This window comes from Callionymus lyra, chromosome 18 (genome assembly GCF_982586985.1).
Source record: "Callionymus lyra chromosome 18, fCalLyr1.hap1.1, whole genome shotgun sequence".
NCBI lineage: Eukaryota > Metazoa > Chordata > Actinopteri > Syngnathiformes > Callionymidae > Callionymus > Callionymus lyra.
In genome coordinates this window covers 11347314-11361625 of record NC_141835.1, presented here as the reverse complement: position 1 = coordinate 11361625, position 14312 = coordinate 11347314, and the positions used below count along the sequence as shown (strand labels likewise).

At 37.8% G+C, this 14312-nt stretch overlaps 1 protein-coding gene across 6 annotated transcripts in view; it reads left to right on the top strand.

Annotated features, from left to right (window-relative positions):
- fgfr3 (fibroblast growth factor receptor 3) overlaps positions 1-8273 on the top strand; it is a 67831-nt gene extending 59558 nt beyond the window's left edge. For all 6 annotated transcript variants that reach the window (XM_087780556.1, XM_087780557.1, XM_087780553.1 and 3 more), the window contains exons 13-18: positions 20-210; positions 1412-1534; positions 1613-1683; positions 4425-4562; positions 4638-4743; positions 6054-8273. In XM_087780556.1, coding sequence (XP_087636682.1) covers positions 20-210; positions 1412-1534; positions 1613-1683; positions 4425-4562; positions 4638-4743; positions 6054-6218 — 794 coding nt within the window. In that variant the 3' untranslated portion in view covers positions 6219-8273. The remainder of the gene's footprint in view (positions 1-19; positions 211-1411; positions 1535-1612; positions 1684-4424; positions 4563-4637; positions 4744-6053) is intronic.
- Positions 8274-14312: the final 6039 nt, after the last annotated feature.

Genomic DNA, 14312 nt, shown 5'->3' with positions numbered 1-14312 from the left:
CAATGTGTTCGGCCCGCAGGTCCGCTGTACGTTCTGGTGGAATACGCCTCCAAGGGGAATCTGAGGGAGTACCTGCGAGCGCGGCGCCCGCCGGGGATGGATTATTCCTTCGACACCTGCAAGATTCCTGATGAGCAGTTGACCTTTAAAGACCTGGTGTCCTGTGCCTACCAGGTGGCCCGCGGCATGGAGTACCTCGCCTCGCAGAAGGTGAGTCCACGGTCAACGCAACTCCTCAGATCCTTAATCGGTCTTTTTGAAATCAAGATAAGAAACTGAATATGTTAAAGTTCAACTAATGTGTTGATTTAAGTGTGTGTTAAATGGATGCGTGACTCTATTGTACCATCAGTGTTTGTACAAAACTCTTCTTATTTAAATATTGACATTAGAAAATGATCTTAAGCCCCGCCCTCTGAAAACACTGTTTTTCTGAAGATTAAATCTTGTTTACCATAACCACACCCACTCTGCTGTGATGGGTCAAAAATGGAGGTCTATCACCACGCGTCATGAATCCCGAGAGTCTCCACCGCCAAGGGACTCGTTGTATAAACAAAGCGGGGCGTGAGGAGGAGTGAAGCCATTATTATGTCATAATGGACTCCGCTCTCGTAACCTCTCGTTCGCCCAGATTTCAGAAGGGGGGGGAAGAACTTTATAAAGTCGTGGGCTCAAAAACATTTTGATTATTTCAAAGTCATGGCACAAAGTCATTTTATGTGGCCCAGCGGATGGTTGGCTCAAAATCAAAACAAAAAAAAATCACAAATGTTTAAGATAAGATAAGGGAAAGATATTATGGATGTCGACAGTGTAAATATAAAGAGAGAAAGGGAGATAAAAAGATACATTTAAATTGTATCAAACTCAGACTCTTACTTCCGGTTAGATACATTTTTTTTGGCCTGCAATTTAGACATATAAAAGAGTTTGACACACCTGGTTAAAATTCTAAAATGCTGAGTTTAGCTTAAAGTTAGAAAATAGTCAAATATAATAGGGAAATAGGAACAACATTGTGAAGTGAACTCTTTATTTTAACACATTTAGCATATTTAGCTTTGTATGCTAAATGTAGAGAATCATTTTTATTCTTCATTTTTTATTTTACCCCCCAATCTTGTCGTCCACGACCAGTCGAGTTTGAATTATAGACGACTTTGGAGGGGGGGGGGTGTTATCAAAGTTTACTGGGCATTATCTAGTTTCTAAAGCAACTTTTTTTTTTTTTGCCCTACTGTAATCCTTTGCGATATACATAGAATTAGAGTTGGTGGGTTGGATTTAGCCCCAAGGGACGTAGTACTCCCTGTAAACCCATCTGCTTTGTCTTTTAGCTCAGCTCTTTCTAAACAAATGGATACTTAGAAATGTAAGTTCAATGTGTTAATATCTGTCCTTCCTTCAGTGTATCCACAGGGACCTCGCCGCCCGGAACGTCCTGGTGACGGACGACAACGTGATGAAGATCGCGGACTTCGGTCTGGCCAGAGATGTGCACAACATAGACTACTACAAAAAGACCACAAACGTGAGTCGACGTCACCCCAGGTTAACGGTTGAAAAGTGCATCTGCTGACGAAAACATGGCGGTTCTGTGTTGGTCCAGGGTCGTCTCCCCGTGAAATGGATGGCTCCGGAGGCTCTGTTCGACCGGGTCTACACGCACCAGAGCGACGTGTGAGTGTTTTTCTTTTTAATCGTCAACCGTCACATGCCACCGATCCGCTCATGTACACCGCGTCCAAATATGCCATCCGAGCGCGTTAGGATCAGAAAGCGTCTGCGTGTGAACACGGGAACACCGGCGTTCCCCCGCACAACGTCTCCTGCTCGCCGTCATCTGTGATCGCTTGATAATCCTGAGCTCAAGTATCCAAGCATTCCTCGCCTCGTTTGTTCTCTAATCTCCCGACATCAGACAGAAACTAACTCCGAACCCGACATCTTTTTATCAGCCATTGAATCCAGAGAACCCCGTAACGGGAGATAGCCGGGGTTCCTGTGGAATCATCTCAAGATGTTCCTGTTTTTTTGTTGTTTTTTTTCTTCTCCTGGACGTTTCAATCCCAGCTCCAGACGCGAGAGGCAAGTTCAGGACGAAAGGTCACAAAGTCAGTCTGTTCCGCGGTAGCAAGAAAAGCCTCCCAGCCGGCGTGGGCCCAGACGCCGTGTCCCCAGCCCGGGCGTCCAAACCAAACACGGGGCCCCTGTCAACACCGGCTCGCCGGGGTGATTACACTGGACTGGGAACGGGCCGAGAGCAGGGATCGGCTCTTGTTGTTTCAGCAGGTCTGGATTACCAAGTCGAGCCTCGCGCCAGAACCCTCCTTTTATACAGTAGTCGCTCCGCGGCCCGTTTACTCTAACTCACCCCGGGGGAGGTTTTTGTCTTCTGACCTGTGATGGGGTTTTTTTCATCAAATCTAACACCGTGACACGGAGAGGAAACGACTCCCAGAACCTCACATGTCGAGGTGGGCGAGAAACACGTCCGACACGAGCGTCGCGACGACTCGTCACAGGAGCTGCTGGATTAACTGCTGAGTCAGCGCTTGAACGTTTGGTTTGAAGCAGGAGCTGAAACACGAGGAAACCTACGAAACAAATGGTCTTATTTTGAAGGGAAACCTAACTATTAACAAGAGATAAATGGAGAAGCCAACATTATTTCATTTAATATCCATTTATTGTTTAAAATATTGTATTGCTTTTCACTTTATTTTGAAGTAAATACTAAAAAAAAGAAGACAAATAAATAGATGGATGGAGTAAATAGGAGCTGCATATTTGGAAGCGATAAAAAAGGTTTAAATACTTTTATGAACAAGTTATTTTTATATACATTTTATGTAAATTTTTCTTAACCCTCATTTTTTCCAAATACCTTTTATCGTTCAATTTAATTAATATATTTTAATATCTTTTTTAAATAATTATGTTATGGGTATGTTATTTATATATTATTTTACAATTATTTACAATATTATTAGATAGATACAACTTTATTAAGGAGGTAAAGAAGAGAGTGCGAACAGGGTAGATAGTTTCTTGTTAGAAAAAAAAAAAGTTTGAATAAGATCAAAAGGGATTATATTTTACTAAATTAAAATTTCACTCGTAAAACTCGTACAAATTTTACAAACGTCTCGAATGATCCAAATCATTTCCTCTCTCCACACACTCATAAACAGCAAAAACTACTTCTCTTGGAAAATAATTAGACATAACTAGATAAAAAAAATAATAATTGGGATAATAATAATGTGATTTTGTGCAGCTGCAATATTTGCATTAGATTCATTGTTAATGAACTTTTCCGTCAACTGACCCTCGGAATAATAATCATTTGAAGTCGCTGGAATAATGGGACGAATCTCTATCATTCAAACTGTCAATCAAAACACATTTACATAGTCACTGCATACATGATTCTGATCTGCTTTGATTGACATGTGAAGAAACAACCGTCATGGAGACGAAGACAGTTTTATCTTATTATCCTTCGTTCAAGCAGATACAGGCTGAGTTCATTGAGTAGTTGCTAACTTGACTTGTTGACCCTTAAACTAAAAAATAAAAATAAAGAAATGAGTCCTTGTCATTAAAAGAACAGTAAGAACTCCTGGCTTAGTGGCCTCGTGCGGCCCCTCAATGGTGTTAACGCGGCCCAAATGAGATCAGAGTAAAATTGTAAAAATGAACACAAACACAATTTGTGACTCTTTTATTAGTCATTACTACTTCAATTGGAATCTTTTTAGAATGTCGTTTTTCTTTCGGAATGTTAGTTGAAAGATAATAGGGAAAAAAAACGTTTTACATGTTTTAACTTTTATGGATTCCCTTTAATAATGTTTAAAAATGTAATGTTTATTAATGAATTAAAAATAAATTAAATTTGCCTTTGATCTTGACATTGTTCATCTTTATGATAGTAACTATTCCTGCCATTTGTAGGACATTTTTATTCAAGTCTTTTTTTTTTAGTTTTAGTTTGACGGCCCCTCGTAAAAGTCATAGTATATAACGTGGCCCCTGATCTGAGCCACGAGGGGACAACGAATGAAAAACTGCCTAATTTCTTATATAACAATTTCCCGAAAGGAGATCTCCATCTAATCTAGAGAATGAGATCAAAGGAAAGATACTTGAGCTCTAGGTTTTCTCTACATTTTGTGCAAATATTAGTGTAAAACATGTAAAGAATTCAATTGTAATTGTTGTTAGTTTAAAGGCGTCGGGTTGTGATCTACGACGTTAACCAAATATTGACCGAGTGATTCTCTCTGAAAGTCAAAGTGACTCTGAAAATTGTCATCGAAGATCAATATCTGCTCGTCCAGACTTCTGGGGGAAATCGATGTTGTGTTTTTTAACCCCTCGCTGCCTCTCAAGAAGATGTTCCGTGTGCTCCTCAGCTGGTCCTACGGCGTGCTGCTGTGGGAGATCTTCACTCTGGGGGGTTCCCCGTACCCCGGGATCCCCGTGGAGGAGTTGTTCAAGCTGCTGAAGGAGGGACATCGGATGGACAAACCTGCCAACTGCACACACGAACTGTGAGTGGATCACGTTCAAATCTAAGACTCTTAAGAAGGATCTTAACGTGGGTCGTGTGACTTCTCGCGCCGCAGGTACATGATCATGAGGGAGTGCTGGCACGCCGTCCCGTCTCAGAGGCCCACGTTCAGGCAGTTGGTCGAGGATCACGATCGGGTTTTGTCGATGACCTCCACCGACGTAAGTGTTTCACAACTTTTATTGACCAGAGACTTTGTTTAGTTTTTCAAGCTGCTAACAGTTTAGCATTTTATCATTAGCATGAGCTAAGTAGCAGTAAGAAGGTGGAAAAAAGTACGACCACTTTTTACTTTGGTAAAAGTTAACCTAAAGGAAGTTGTAATTCTAAGAATCTACGATCACCATTAAGTTTCACGATACAGGGGCAATAATACGATGTATTGCAATAGCATATATGTGTAGTATTGTCGAGTACTTGACTCTGGTGTTGCAGAATTTACAGACCACATGACTCTTGTCGAAGTCGTAACTGCTTTTGTTTTGAAACCAAAATATGTCAAAACACCAGCTTGAAAACAAGTGACCGTATCCTCTCGTCCTTAGTCATCACCAGGTTTCATTGTTACTTTAGCAAAATATGTCCAAACATCAGCTTTAAAAGCTGCTGGAGTTGACTGTATCCTCTTATCCTCAGTCATTGCCAGGATCTCAATTAGGCATAGCGAAATATGTCGGCACATCCTCTTAATAACTAGTGACTGTATCCTCTCGTCCTCAGTCATTGTTACTTTAGCAAAATATGTCCAAACATCAGCTTTAAAAGCTGCTGGAGTTGACTGTATCCTCTTATCCTCAGTCATTGCCAGGATCTCAATTAGGCATAGCGAAATATGTCGGAACATCCTCTTAATAACTAGTGACTGTATCCTCTCGTCCTCAGTCATCGTTACTTTAGCAAAATATGTCCAAACATCAGCTTTAAAAGCTACTGGAGTCGACTGTATCCTCTTATCCTCAGTCATTGCCAGGATCTCAATTAAGCGTAGCGAAATATGTCGAAACATCTTCTTAAAAACTAGTGACTGTATCCTCTCGTCCTCAGTCATCGTTACTTTAGCAAAATATGTCCAAACATCAGCTTTAAAAGCTGCTGGAGTCGACTGTATCCTCTCGCCCTCAGTCGTCGCCAGAATCACAATTTAACGACTGCTACCATGTAGAGAAATATGTCGAAACACCAGCTTGAAAACGAGAGACTGGATCCTCTCATCCTCAGTCATCGCCACGATTCTTTAGATTGCGGAGGACATAACTGCCGCCATCTAGTGGCTGGAAGTTTAATAGAAACACAAAAATGAACACTGAATAATTGGATGTAAACAATAAAAATAAAATATTTCAATATTGATAGTTTCTTACGCCTCTTTATCATCACGTTTCTATTTTCTTTAAACTGTTGCAATGCATTGTGGGAGCCAAACCTTCCTTCCGTCCAACGCTAACGAAGGACTTGATCTTCTCCTCACCAGGAGTACCTGGATCTGTCGGTGCCCTTCGAGCAGTACTCCCCGACCTGCCAGGACTCCAACAGCACCTGCTCCTCCGGCGACGACTCGGTGTTCGCTCACGACCCGCTCCCCGACGAGCCTTGTCTTCCCAAACCGCCGGCCAGCAACGGATCCATCAGGACTTGAGACCTGAGACCCCGGACGATAAAACCTCGGCGTGTGTGGACGCCTCCTCTCAGCGACCCCCGCCTGCAATACTCCGTCTTAACTCCTGGTCCACTCACCATTGAAGGACTTCTTTCTTTTTTCCAGAAATTCTATTTTTATACTCGGGCCAGTCTTTTCTGGGGGGGGGGGGACCATTCCGTGCCTACTGTGATCAAAACTTCTGAGACTTTGACCAGAAGATGTTGGAGGAGAAATGAAGGGCATTCGTTCGTCGAGCACCGGAAAAAGAAACAAAAACACCAGCTTTAAAGAAAAAAGAAGAAAAACTTGCGTCGACACGAGAATCTCGGCAGTAGATTCTAAACGTGTCGTCGTCATGACGATCATCCGGGATGTTTTCAGTATTTTTATTTTCGTAAATCAGTCTTTGTCGGATCAGTGGATTTGAAAGTTTAATTTTTAACACGTGTTAAGTGGGGGAGGGGCAAAGTTTTTAGTTTAAAGTAGTACATTTTGGTAAAAAAAAAAGTATGACTTTAAATAGAAACATTTAAGTCAATATTTTCACTCAAATGCACTTAAAATAAAAAGCAACAACTTAAATAATTATGAATTAAAGATTTATCTAAATAATTTCAAGTTTAAATCATGAAAGATTTTTATTTTAAAATACTTTAAAATAAAGATAATCACCTAAATATGAACAAAAAAAAACTACTCAGATGTTCTTGTTTGGCAAGACTGGTCTCCACAGGATTTATATAAATGTATATTTAGAAACAAAAGATTTATTGTAAATAAATTGATGCAAATATGTATCATATTTCCATCAGAAAAACTTTTAGGGTTGAAGATTACTTTAAGAAAAAAACAAAAAAAAACACTGTCTTTAAAAAAAAAACGTTTAATCATCTACAAGCGAGAAAAAAAAGGTTTTATTTGAATTATTAACTTGTATATTTGTAAAGATATTTATAGACTAAACATGTTTAAGTTGAAGAGGTCTAGAGTTTTAGTACTGTACGAAAAGATTTTTATTTCAATTTACGTTGTAACTTATTTCACAGAAGTTATCGTCACGACTAGCAGACTTCTGCGTGTTTTTTTGTTTGTTTTTTTTTCTTCAGAAATGGAGGATTTTACGAACTCATGGATCTCTGGACTGTAGAGATTATTTTTTAATCTGGATTACGAGCAACGACGAACTCTTCATGAAGCAGCTTCACAGCATGAACCAGAGGAGATGAAGTAACAAACGTTAACGGAGCTTAACGTTAGCTAGCCGCGCAAGCTAGCGCTAACTAGTTTGCGCTAACTAGCGAGATCCGTTAACGTTTGTTTTATTTCTTAAACTGAATTATTTAATATTGCTTTAACTTTAAAGTTGTTTAGAGATTATATTCCAACATTATGATGACGTTTTCTTCCATTTAATCCATTCTGAAGCCGCAGGTGAAGCTAATTCATGCTAACTAGAAAGCTAGCGACCAACTAGCCAAATTGTGCGTTCTGACCAAAATAGTAGCGTCAAAATAGTTTTGAATTATTTAAAAAAAATAAGCTTTGACACATAATTGTAACAATTTTTTTAAGAGAAACAAGTATTTTTGGAAGTTGCAATAACTGCCTTTTAATGAAATATTTTGAACAAATCTGTGGATTATTTTCATGTTTAATTTGTAAAGTTTTTTTGTGTAAATTACGAAAATTTATAGGAAATTTGAAAGAAAAATAACTATAAAATTTTCAACTCATTCAAATAAGAGAGATTGGGAAAAAAATGAAGGAAGAAATTTTAATTAAAAAAAATGCTTCAATTTTACTTTACTTAAAAATAAACGTTAAAATACACTGCGAAACAAAACAAAAACAATTAAGAATAAACTTAACATTTTAAACATGAGAAAGAAGTTTGAAAAAGAAAAAATCCGATCTAAAAAATAAATTAAAACACCTACAGTTTAATTTAAATACAAAAATTCATTGAGAAATTTAACTCAGAATAGAGAAATACGAAATTATTTTATTGAAAATTATAAATAAAAATACAATCTGAAAAAAAAAAAAAAAAAATCCAAACAGAAACAGAAATTAAAATAGAAGTCGGAGAAACAATAAATTAATAATATATTAATCGGATGAATTACAAAAGAATGTCTTCCTCGATCATGATGTTGAAGCTGCAGATGTTGAGTTTGTCGTTGAAGTATTTCAACTGAAATGAAGGCATGTTGTGTCGCAGCAACATTTGATCGATCAATATATATATATATAAATATATATATATATAAAAATATATACAAGTGTCGGGTGAATCGTTCTTGTTTTGCCAAATTTGTCTTAAAGTCTCTTTCACTGAGTTGTTCAGAACCTAAAACACGGATTTTAAAAGTTTATGTCCAGTCGCTCGTGGACTGAAACGGCATCAGGGTTGTTTTTGTGTAATTTCTTTTAAAAAAAGGGAATATTGATGAAAACCGGAGATGACACTTTTCAACGGCCTGTCAATCAAAAACACTTCCTCGGACGTCGAGTGCTTTCAAATCGTCGTTTAATTGTTGAGTTTTTCAAACACGACGGACGTTGAAAGTGAAATTCTTGCACAAGTTTGTTTTCCCGTCGAACCCATGAAGTGCCTGAAGTGTTTGAATGTAAGACGGAGAGAAGGTTGCGAGTTCGAAGCTGAAGGCGACGGAAGCTCTTGTGTCGAGGAATGAAACAGACGCTGTTTTATTTATTCTTCATGCTGTGGAAGAAACTCTTCCTATGGTGAGAGTTTCTTATTCATAACTACCTGCTTTCTTTTTTATTAAAGAGCTAGAACATGATGTTGGTGTTTTTCATGGTTTTTTCTGTAGAGAAAGTAGTGCTTTATTTTTGGAATTTTACATAGAATAAACAAAATAAAGTGCGAAACAAATAAGTAAATAATTGATCTTGTATTAATGTCGCAATATTATACACTTTTACGTTCAATTAAATTGACAGCAGGGTCAGCAAAAGACATCTAAAGCAGCTTCCGAAACAAGACTTCTTATTGAATTCCACAAAAATGTTATGAAAAATAAAGAAAATCCACAGATTTACACAAGTTTTAAGGGTAAAACAAAGATAATAAAACTCATTAATTTATAACTGATGGTTAAAACAATGAATCAAGAAATGAAACCATTTCCAAGAAGAAATTTAAAAATAAACAATTGAAAAATAAACATTTATTTGACAAAAAAAAAAGTTTTGTTTTTTTTCTTATCACGGAAATGAGAGAAATGAGAAAAGTAAAATATCCACAAAATAATGAAAACCCCGCAGTTAAAAGAAACGGAAATTAAACGGAAAAAAAACAAAGAAAAAAATATTTAACATAAAGTTAGTCGATTTTATTTTAAATCAAATTAAAATACATTTTCGAATCTTGAATTTTTACGATTTTTAAACAAGTTTTAAAAAAAAATCCAAAAGATAATCCACTGATGGACGTTTTAAGGTAAAAACAAAGATAATAAAGCTCACAAAAATATAACTAATGTTTAAAACAATAAATCATGGAAATAAACCAATTCCAAGAAGAAATTATAAAAAGAAAAAAGTTGATAAACTGATAAATAAAGAAAAACACACAGTTTAAAAAAACAAAACAGGAATTACATTGAAAAACCCAAAGTAAAAAAATTATATTTAACATAAAGTTAGTCTTATTATTATTTTTATTTTATTTTAAATTGAAAGATTAGAAAATATTTTTTTCAAACGGATAGAAAAACTTAAAGTCCAAAGAAAAAAAACAAAAAAACAAAGGCAATAAAATAATCGTGGTTCTGACAATGACCCACATTACCCACAATTCCTCCGTGATGGAGGCGTGTCCTTGTTTCTTATCCCGTTTTCTGCAAAAACATTTTTGGCGTCACAGAAGTTCAACAATAATCAGCTCAAAGTAACGTTTCAAACCAGTTTTTATGGTCAGAATCAAAGCAAGTCTTTTCATCTTCTCTGTGAAACAAACGTCGACACATTTTCTTGGACGAACTGGTCGTCGAAGCGACTCCTTCTCCTTCCGCCTCCTCGTGTCGCTACATTTCCCAGCAGCCCCGGCGGGTCGGTGGCCCGGACCCTGAAGCCACCAGAGCTGGACGGCGACAGGAGAAAGCGGGTCTTTGGCGCCCGGCCCACCTCAAGTGCCTCCTGAGGGGAACATCCTGTCCCTCGATGGAACTTCCTGCAGCTCAAGTGCTTCATTCACCAGTGAGTGAGAGAGACTTGTTTGCTCGACCACTGTTGCTGTGGCAGGAGGCGTTTGCACCGGTGGACGCTTTCCAGCTCTTCTCCTCCATCCCCCCTTCTTTCCAGCTCTTCTCCTCCATCCTTCCTTCTTTCCAGCTCTCTCTCTCCTCCATCCCTCCTTCTCTCCAGCTCTCTCTCTCTCTCCTCCATCCCTCCTTCTTTCCAGCTCTCTCTCTCTCTCTCTCCTCCATCCCTCCTTCTTTCCAGCTCTTCTCCTCCATCCCTCCTTCTTTCCAGCTCGCTCTTCTCCTCCATCCCTCCTTCTTTCCAGCTCGCTCTTCTCCTCCATCCCTCCTTCTTTCCAGCTCTTCTCCTCCATCCCTCCTTCTTTCCAGCTCTTCTCCTCCATCCCTCCTTCTTTCCAGCTCTCTCTCTCCTCCATCCATCCTTCTTTCCAGCTCTTCTCCTCCATCCCTCCTTCTTTCCAGCTCTCTCTCTCTCCTCCATCCCTCCAACTGTTCTCCTCCATCCCTCCTTCTTTCCAGCTGTTCTCCTCCTCCACCCCTCCTTCTCTCAGCTCTCTCCTCCATCCCTCGACCTCTCCAGCTCTCCTCCTACATCCCTCCTTCTTTCCAGCTCTCATTTCTATCCCTCCTTTTCCAGCTCTCCTCCTTCGCTCCTTTTTTATCCCTCCATCTCCATCCCTCCTTCTCCTCCACATGCCCGCCCATGGTAGTGATGTCACAATATGAAACTTTTCTGATGAAACACTACGAAGGAGTGTCAGCAAAAGACTTCTACAGCAGCTGACAAAAGTAATAATAAAGTAAATCAAATTAAAAAATACAGATAAATTAAAAATATTTAATAATAATCATAGAGATGATACCAGAATCCACAAATATTTTTTTTTTTTAAGAAATACATTCAACTCGTGTTATCTCAGGGTCAAATTAAAGAATAAAAAAAAAAAGTTTTCAAAATTAAATCATAAAGTAAAAAGTAATAAATAAATAAAATAAAATAATTAAAAAAATGTATTAGTAGCCAAAAAGCAATGTTTAGGAAAAAATTAAAAAGAAAACAAATAATTATTCTTTAAAAAAAAAAAAATCAAGAAATTCAATCTAATGCAAGAATAAATTTAAAAAAATCCTAGAGAAAGTAAAACATTCTCTTTTTAATCAGAAATAAAAAATAAATCTGGAAAGTAAAATTATCCACAAAAAAATGAAAATCCAGTTTAAAAAAAAAAAAAAGTCAGGCAAATAAAATTTAAAAGAAAAACTCATGGATAAATAAATCCAATGAAAATAAAATAAAAGTTCTAAATCCACAGGAAAATATTCTTTTTTGTTTGTTGTTATGGTTGTAATATTAATGTCTGATCGGGATAAAACTCTCGCACAAAAAGATAGAACATGTAATAAATGAGTCTTGAAGGAAAAAAAAAATGTTTTAACTCTTTAAGAAAAACAATTTTGAGGCATTTTTTAATCCTTGTGATTTACTTTCAATTGGCAACAAAAAAAATGTAATTAAGGTGATGAACACTCGACTCAAAAATAGTCAAAACATTTACATTAGTTACATAGTTTAATTCTGGCCTCAGGTGTGCAGTCGTGGGGCCTCATATGGCCCACGGGTCTCACATATTTGGTTAAACTTGATGTAGAAAAAGAAGGAGAAGCTGAAGGAGGATTAAATATGTCAATACATGGATGTTGATGATGAGACGGGAGGAGGTTCTGGGATCAACAGGGGGGTGTCTGGGATCTGTGACTGATGCATGCTGGGAGATTTCTCATCAGGACTTACGTTGAAAATTACAGCCTCAGTCTGGAAACACTGGACATTATTTCGGTCGCAGGGAAATTAAAGATTGTCTGGAGGTTCCAGTGTCTGCAGCTGAAGTGAAAGTGTGTGTGTGCACGTGAGGGTCAGAGGTCAGCCGTGACACAGAGTATGTGTGTGTGTGTGTGTGTGAGTGAAACTGGACCTGAGCATGTTGTCACCAGACGTGTTGCCAAATCAGCGATTAACTGTGCGAGACAGCCATGCAGGCGAGTGACGTCTCGCGGCAGGTGTTTGAGGAAAACTATCTGGATTTCAGCGCTTTTTCGCAGAAGCAGCTTCTCTTGAGGGCGGCGGGAATAGAACCGAGGACCAGAGAGCAGAAGAGAAGTTTCCACCGACGGTTCTCCACTCGTCATGTCTGACCACATGTCTGTAAACAAAGACGGAAAAAGGAATAACATAAACAAAAGTGGCACACACAAAAATAAAAATATGACAAAAGATATGTTTCATACAGCAAAACAAATGGGAAAAAATGCTAAAAAAAAATTGCACTGGAAACGTAATAATTAACAGGAAATGATTTCTACGAAAAACAGAAAAAACTGATTAAGTTACTTCTTATAAAAACTGAAATAGTTAGTCCTGGTTACGGTCTGATGAAGCTTCATGAAGCAGTGTCATTATCTTCAGAGTCCACTAGATGGCGGTCTCTGCACTATTTTATTTTCTCATGAACAACTGTTCTAATACAACATCATTTTTAAACTGATGGCGCCAATTACTGACCTCTAAACATGACACTGCTTCATGAAGCTTCATCAACACATCACTAGTTAACGCCCCAAAAATGATTTTTTTTTTTCCCCTCATACTTTGTAAATACTGTTGAGTACATATTTTTGTTTGTCTCGCTGCTGCTTGTTTGCCACAGTGATGAATATGATAGTGAGGATGGATTATCGACCGACATTCATTATGCGATGAGTGTAAAAAAATTAAAAGAATACAACTTTACTTTAGATTTCCGACTATTTTGGTGTTTAACGAAGGACTTTGTTGTGAAATATCTTCAAGCTCCGATATGTCGGAATTGACAAACTTAGTGAATCATTTTCACAACACGATCATTCCAGTCTTTTTTTAAACCGCAAACAATTTAAAACTACTACTTTTTCCTCTTTTTTTTTTTTTTAAACAATGAGATTCAAGGTTACCATGGAGACAAAGCTCGTGTGGAACTTTTCTAAAGCCACATGTTTGTGGTTCAGTGACCAGATCCATGAGCTCATCTTCTGATGACATACTTCATCTTATTAAATATGTTTGATTCATGTTCAGTCGCTGCAGCTCATGCATCATAAAAATGTTTTTTTTACTTTTACGACGATTCAGCTGATGAAGCACAAATAAAATCACATCAAATCTTAATTAAATATATATTTTAGTTGGTTTTTATTGTTAAATATGATTTATAAACGACACTTTCTACGAAGCATCAACTGAATAATTGACCTCAAGGTCAGCCGTGTTTGAACACCTGAAGGTCGTGAGGGCGTCGCTCAGGAATTTGACCGACGTTCGCGAAAACCGGGGCTGCTCGGGTCGAGACCGAGCGTCTCCAGAGCTCACAGGACGAACGGAGAGTTCACGTCCACCCGAGAAGAGATGGAGGAAAAAAAAAAAAAAAAAAAAAGCATATTTTCCGCGGCGAGTGACATCATCGCTGATTTCGCTGTTGATTGTCAAGTCGGCGGGAAGTTAGCGAGAGGCTGAGAGTTTTCTGCGAAGAGCTAGAATTTTCAGGTTTTTTTATCCATTATATTTAGGTTTAAAATACATAAAACTAGTCTCACATCATTCATTCAAAAATATACGACAAAAGATATGTTTCATAAAGCAGAAAAATGGAAAATGGGGGAAAAATGCTGAAAAAACAGAAGAAAATTGCACAAGAAACATAATAATCAACAGGAAAATGATTTCTATGAAAAACTGATTAAGTTACTTCTTATAAAAACTGAAATAGTTAGTCCTAGTGTGTTGATGAAGCTTCATGAAGCAGTGTCATTATCTTCAGAGTCCACTAGA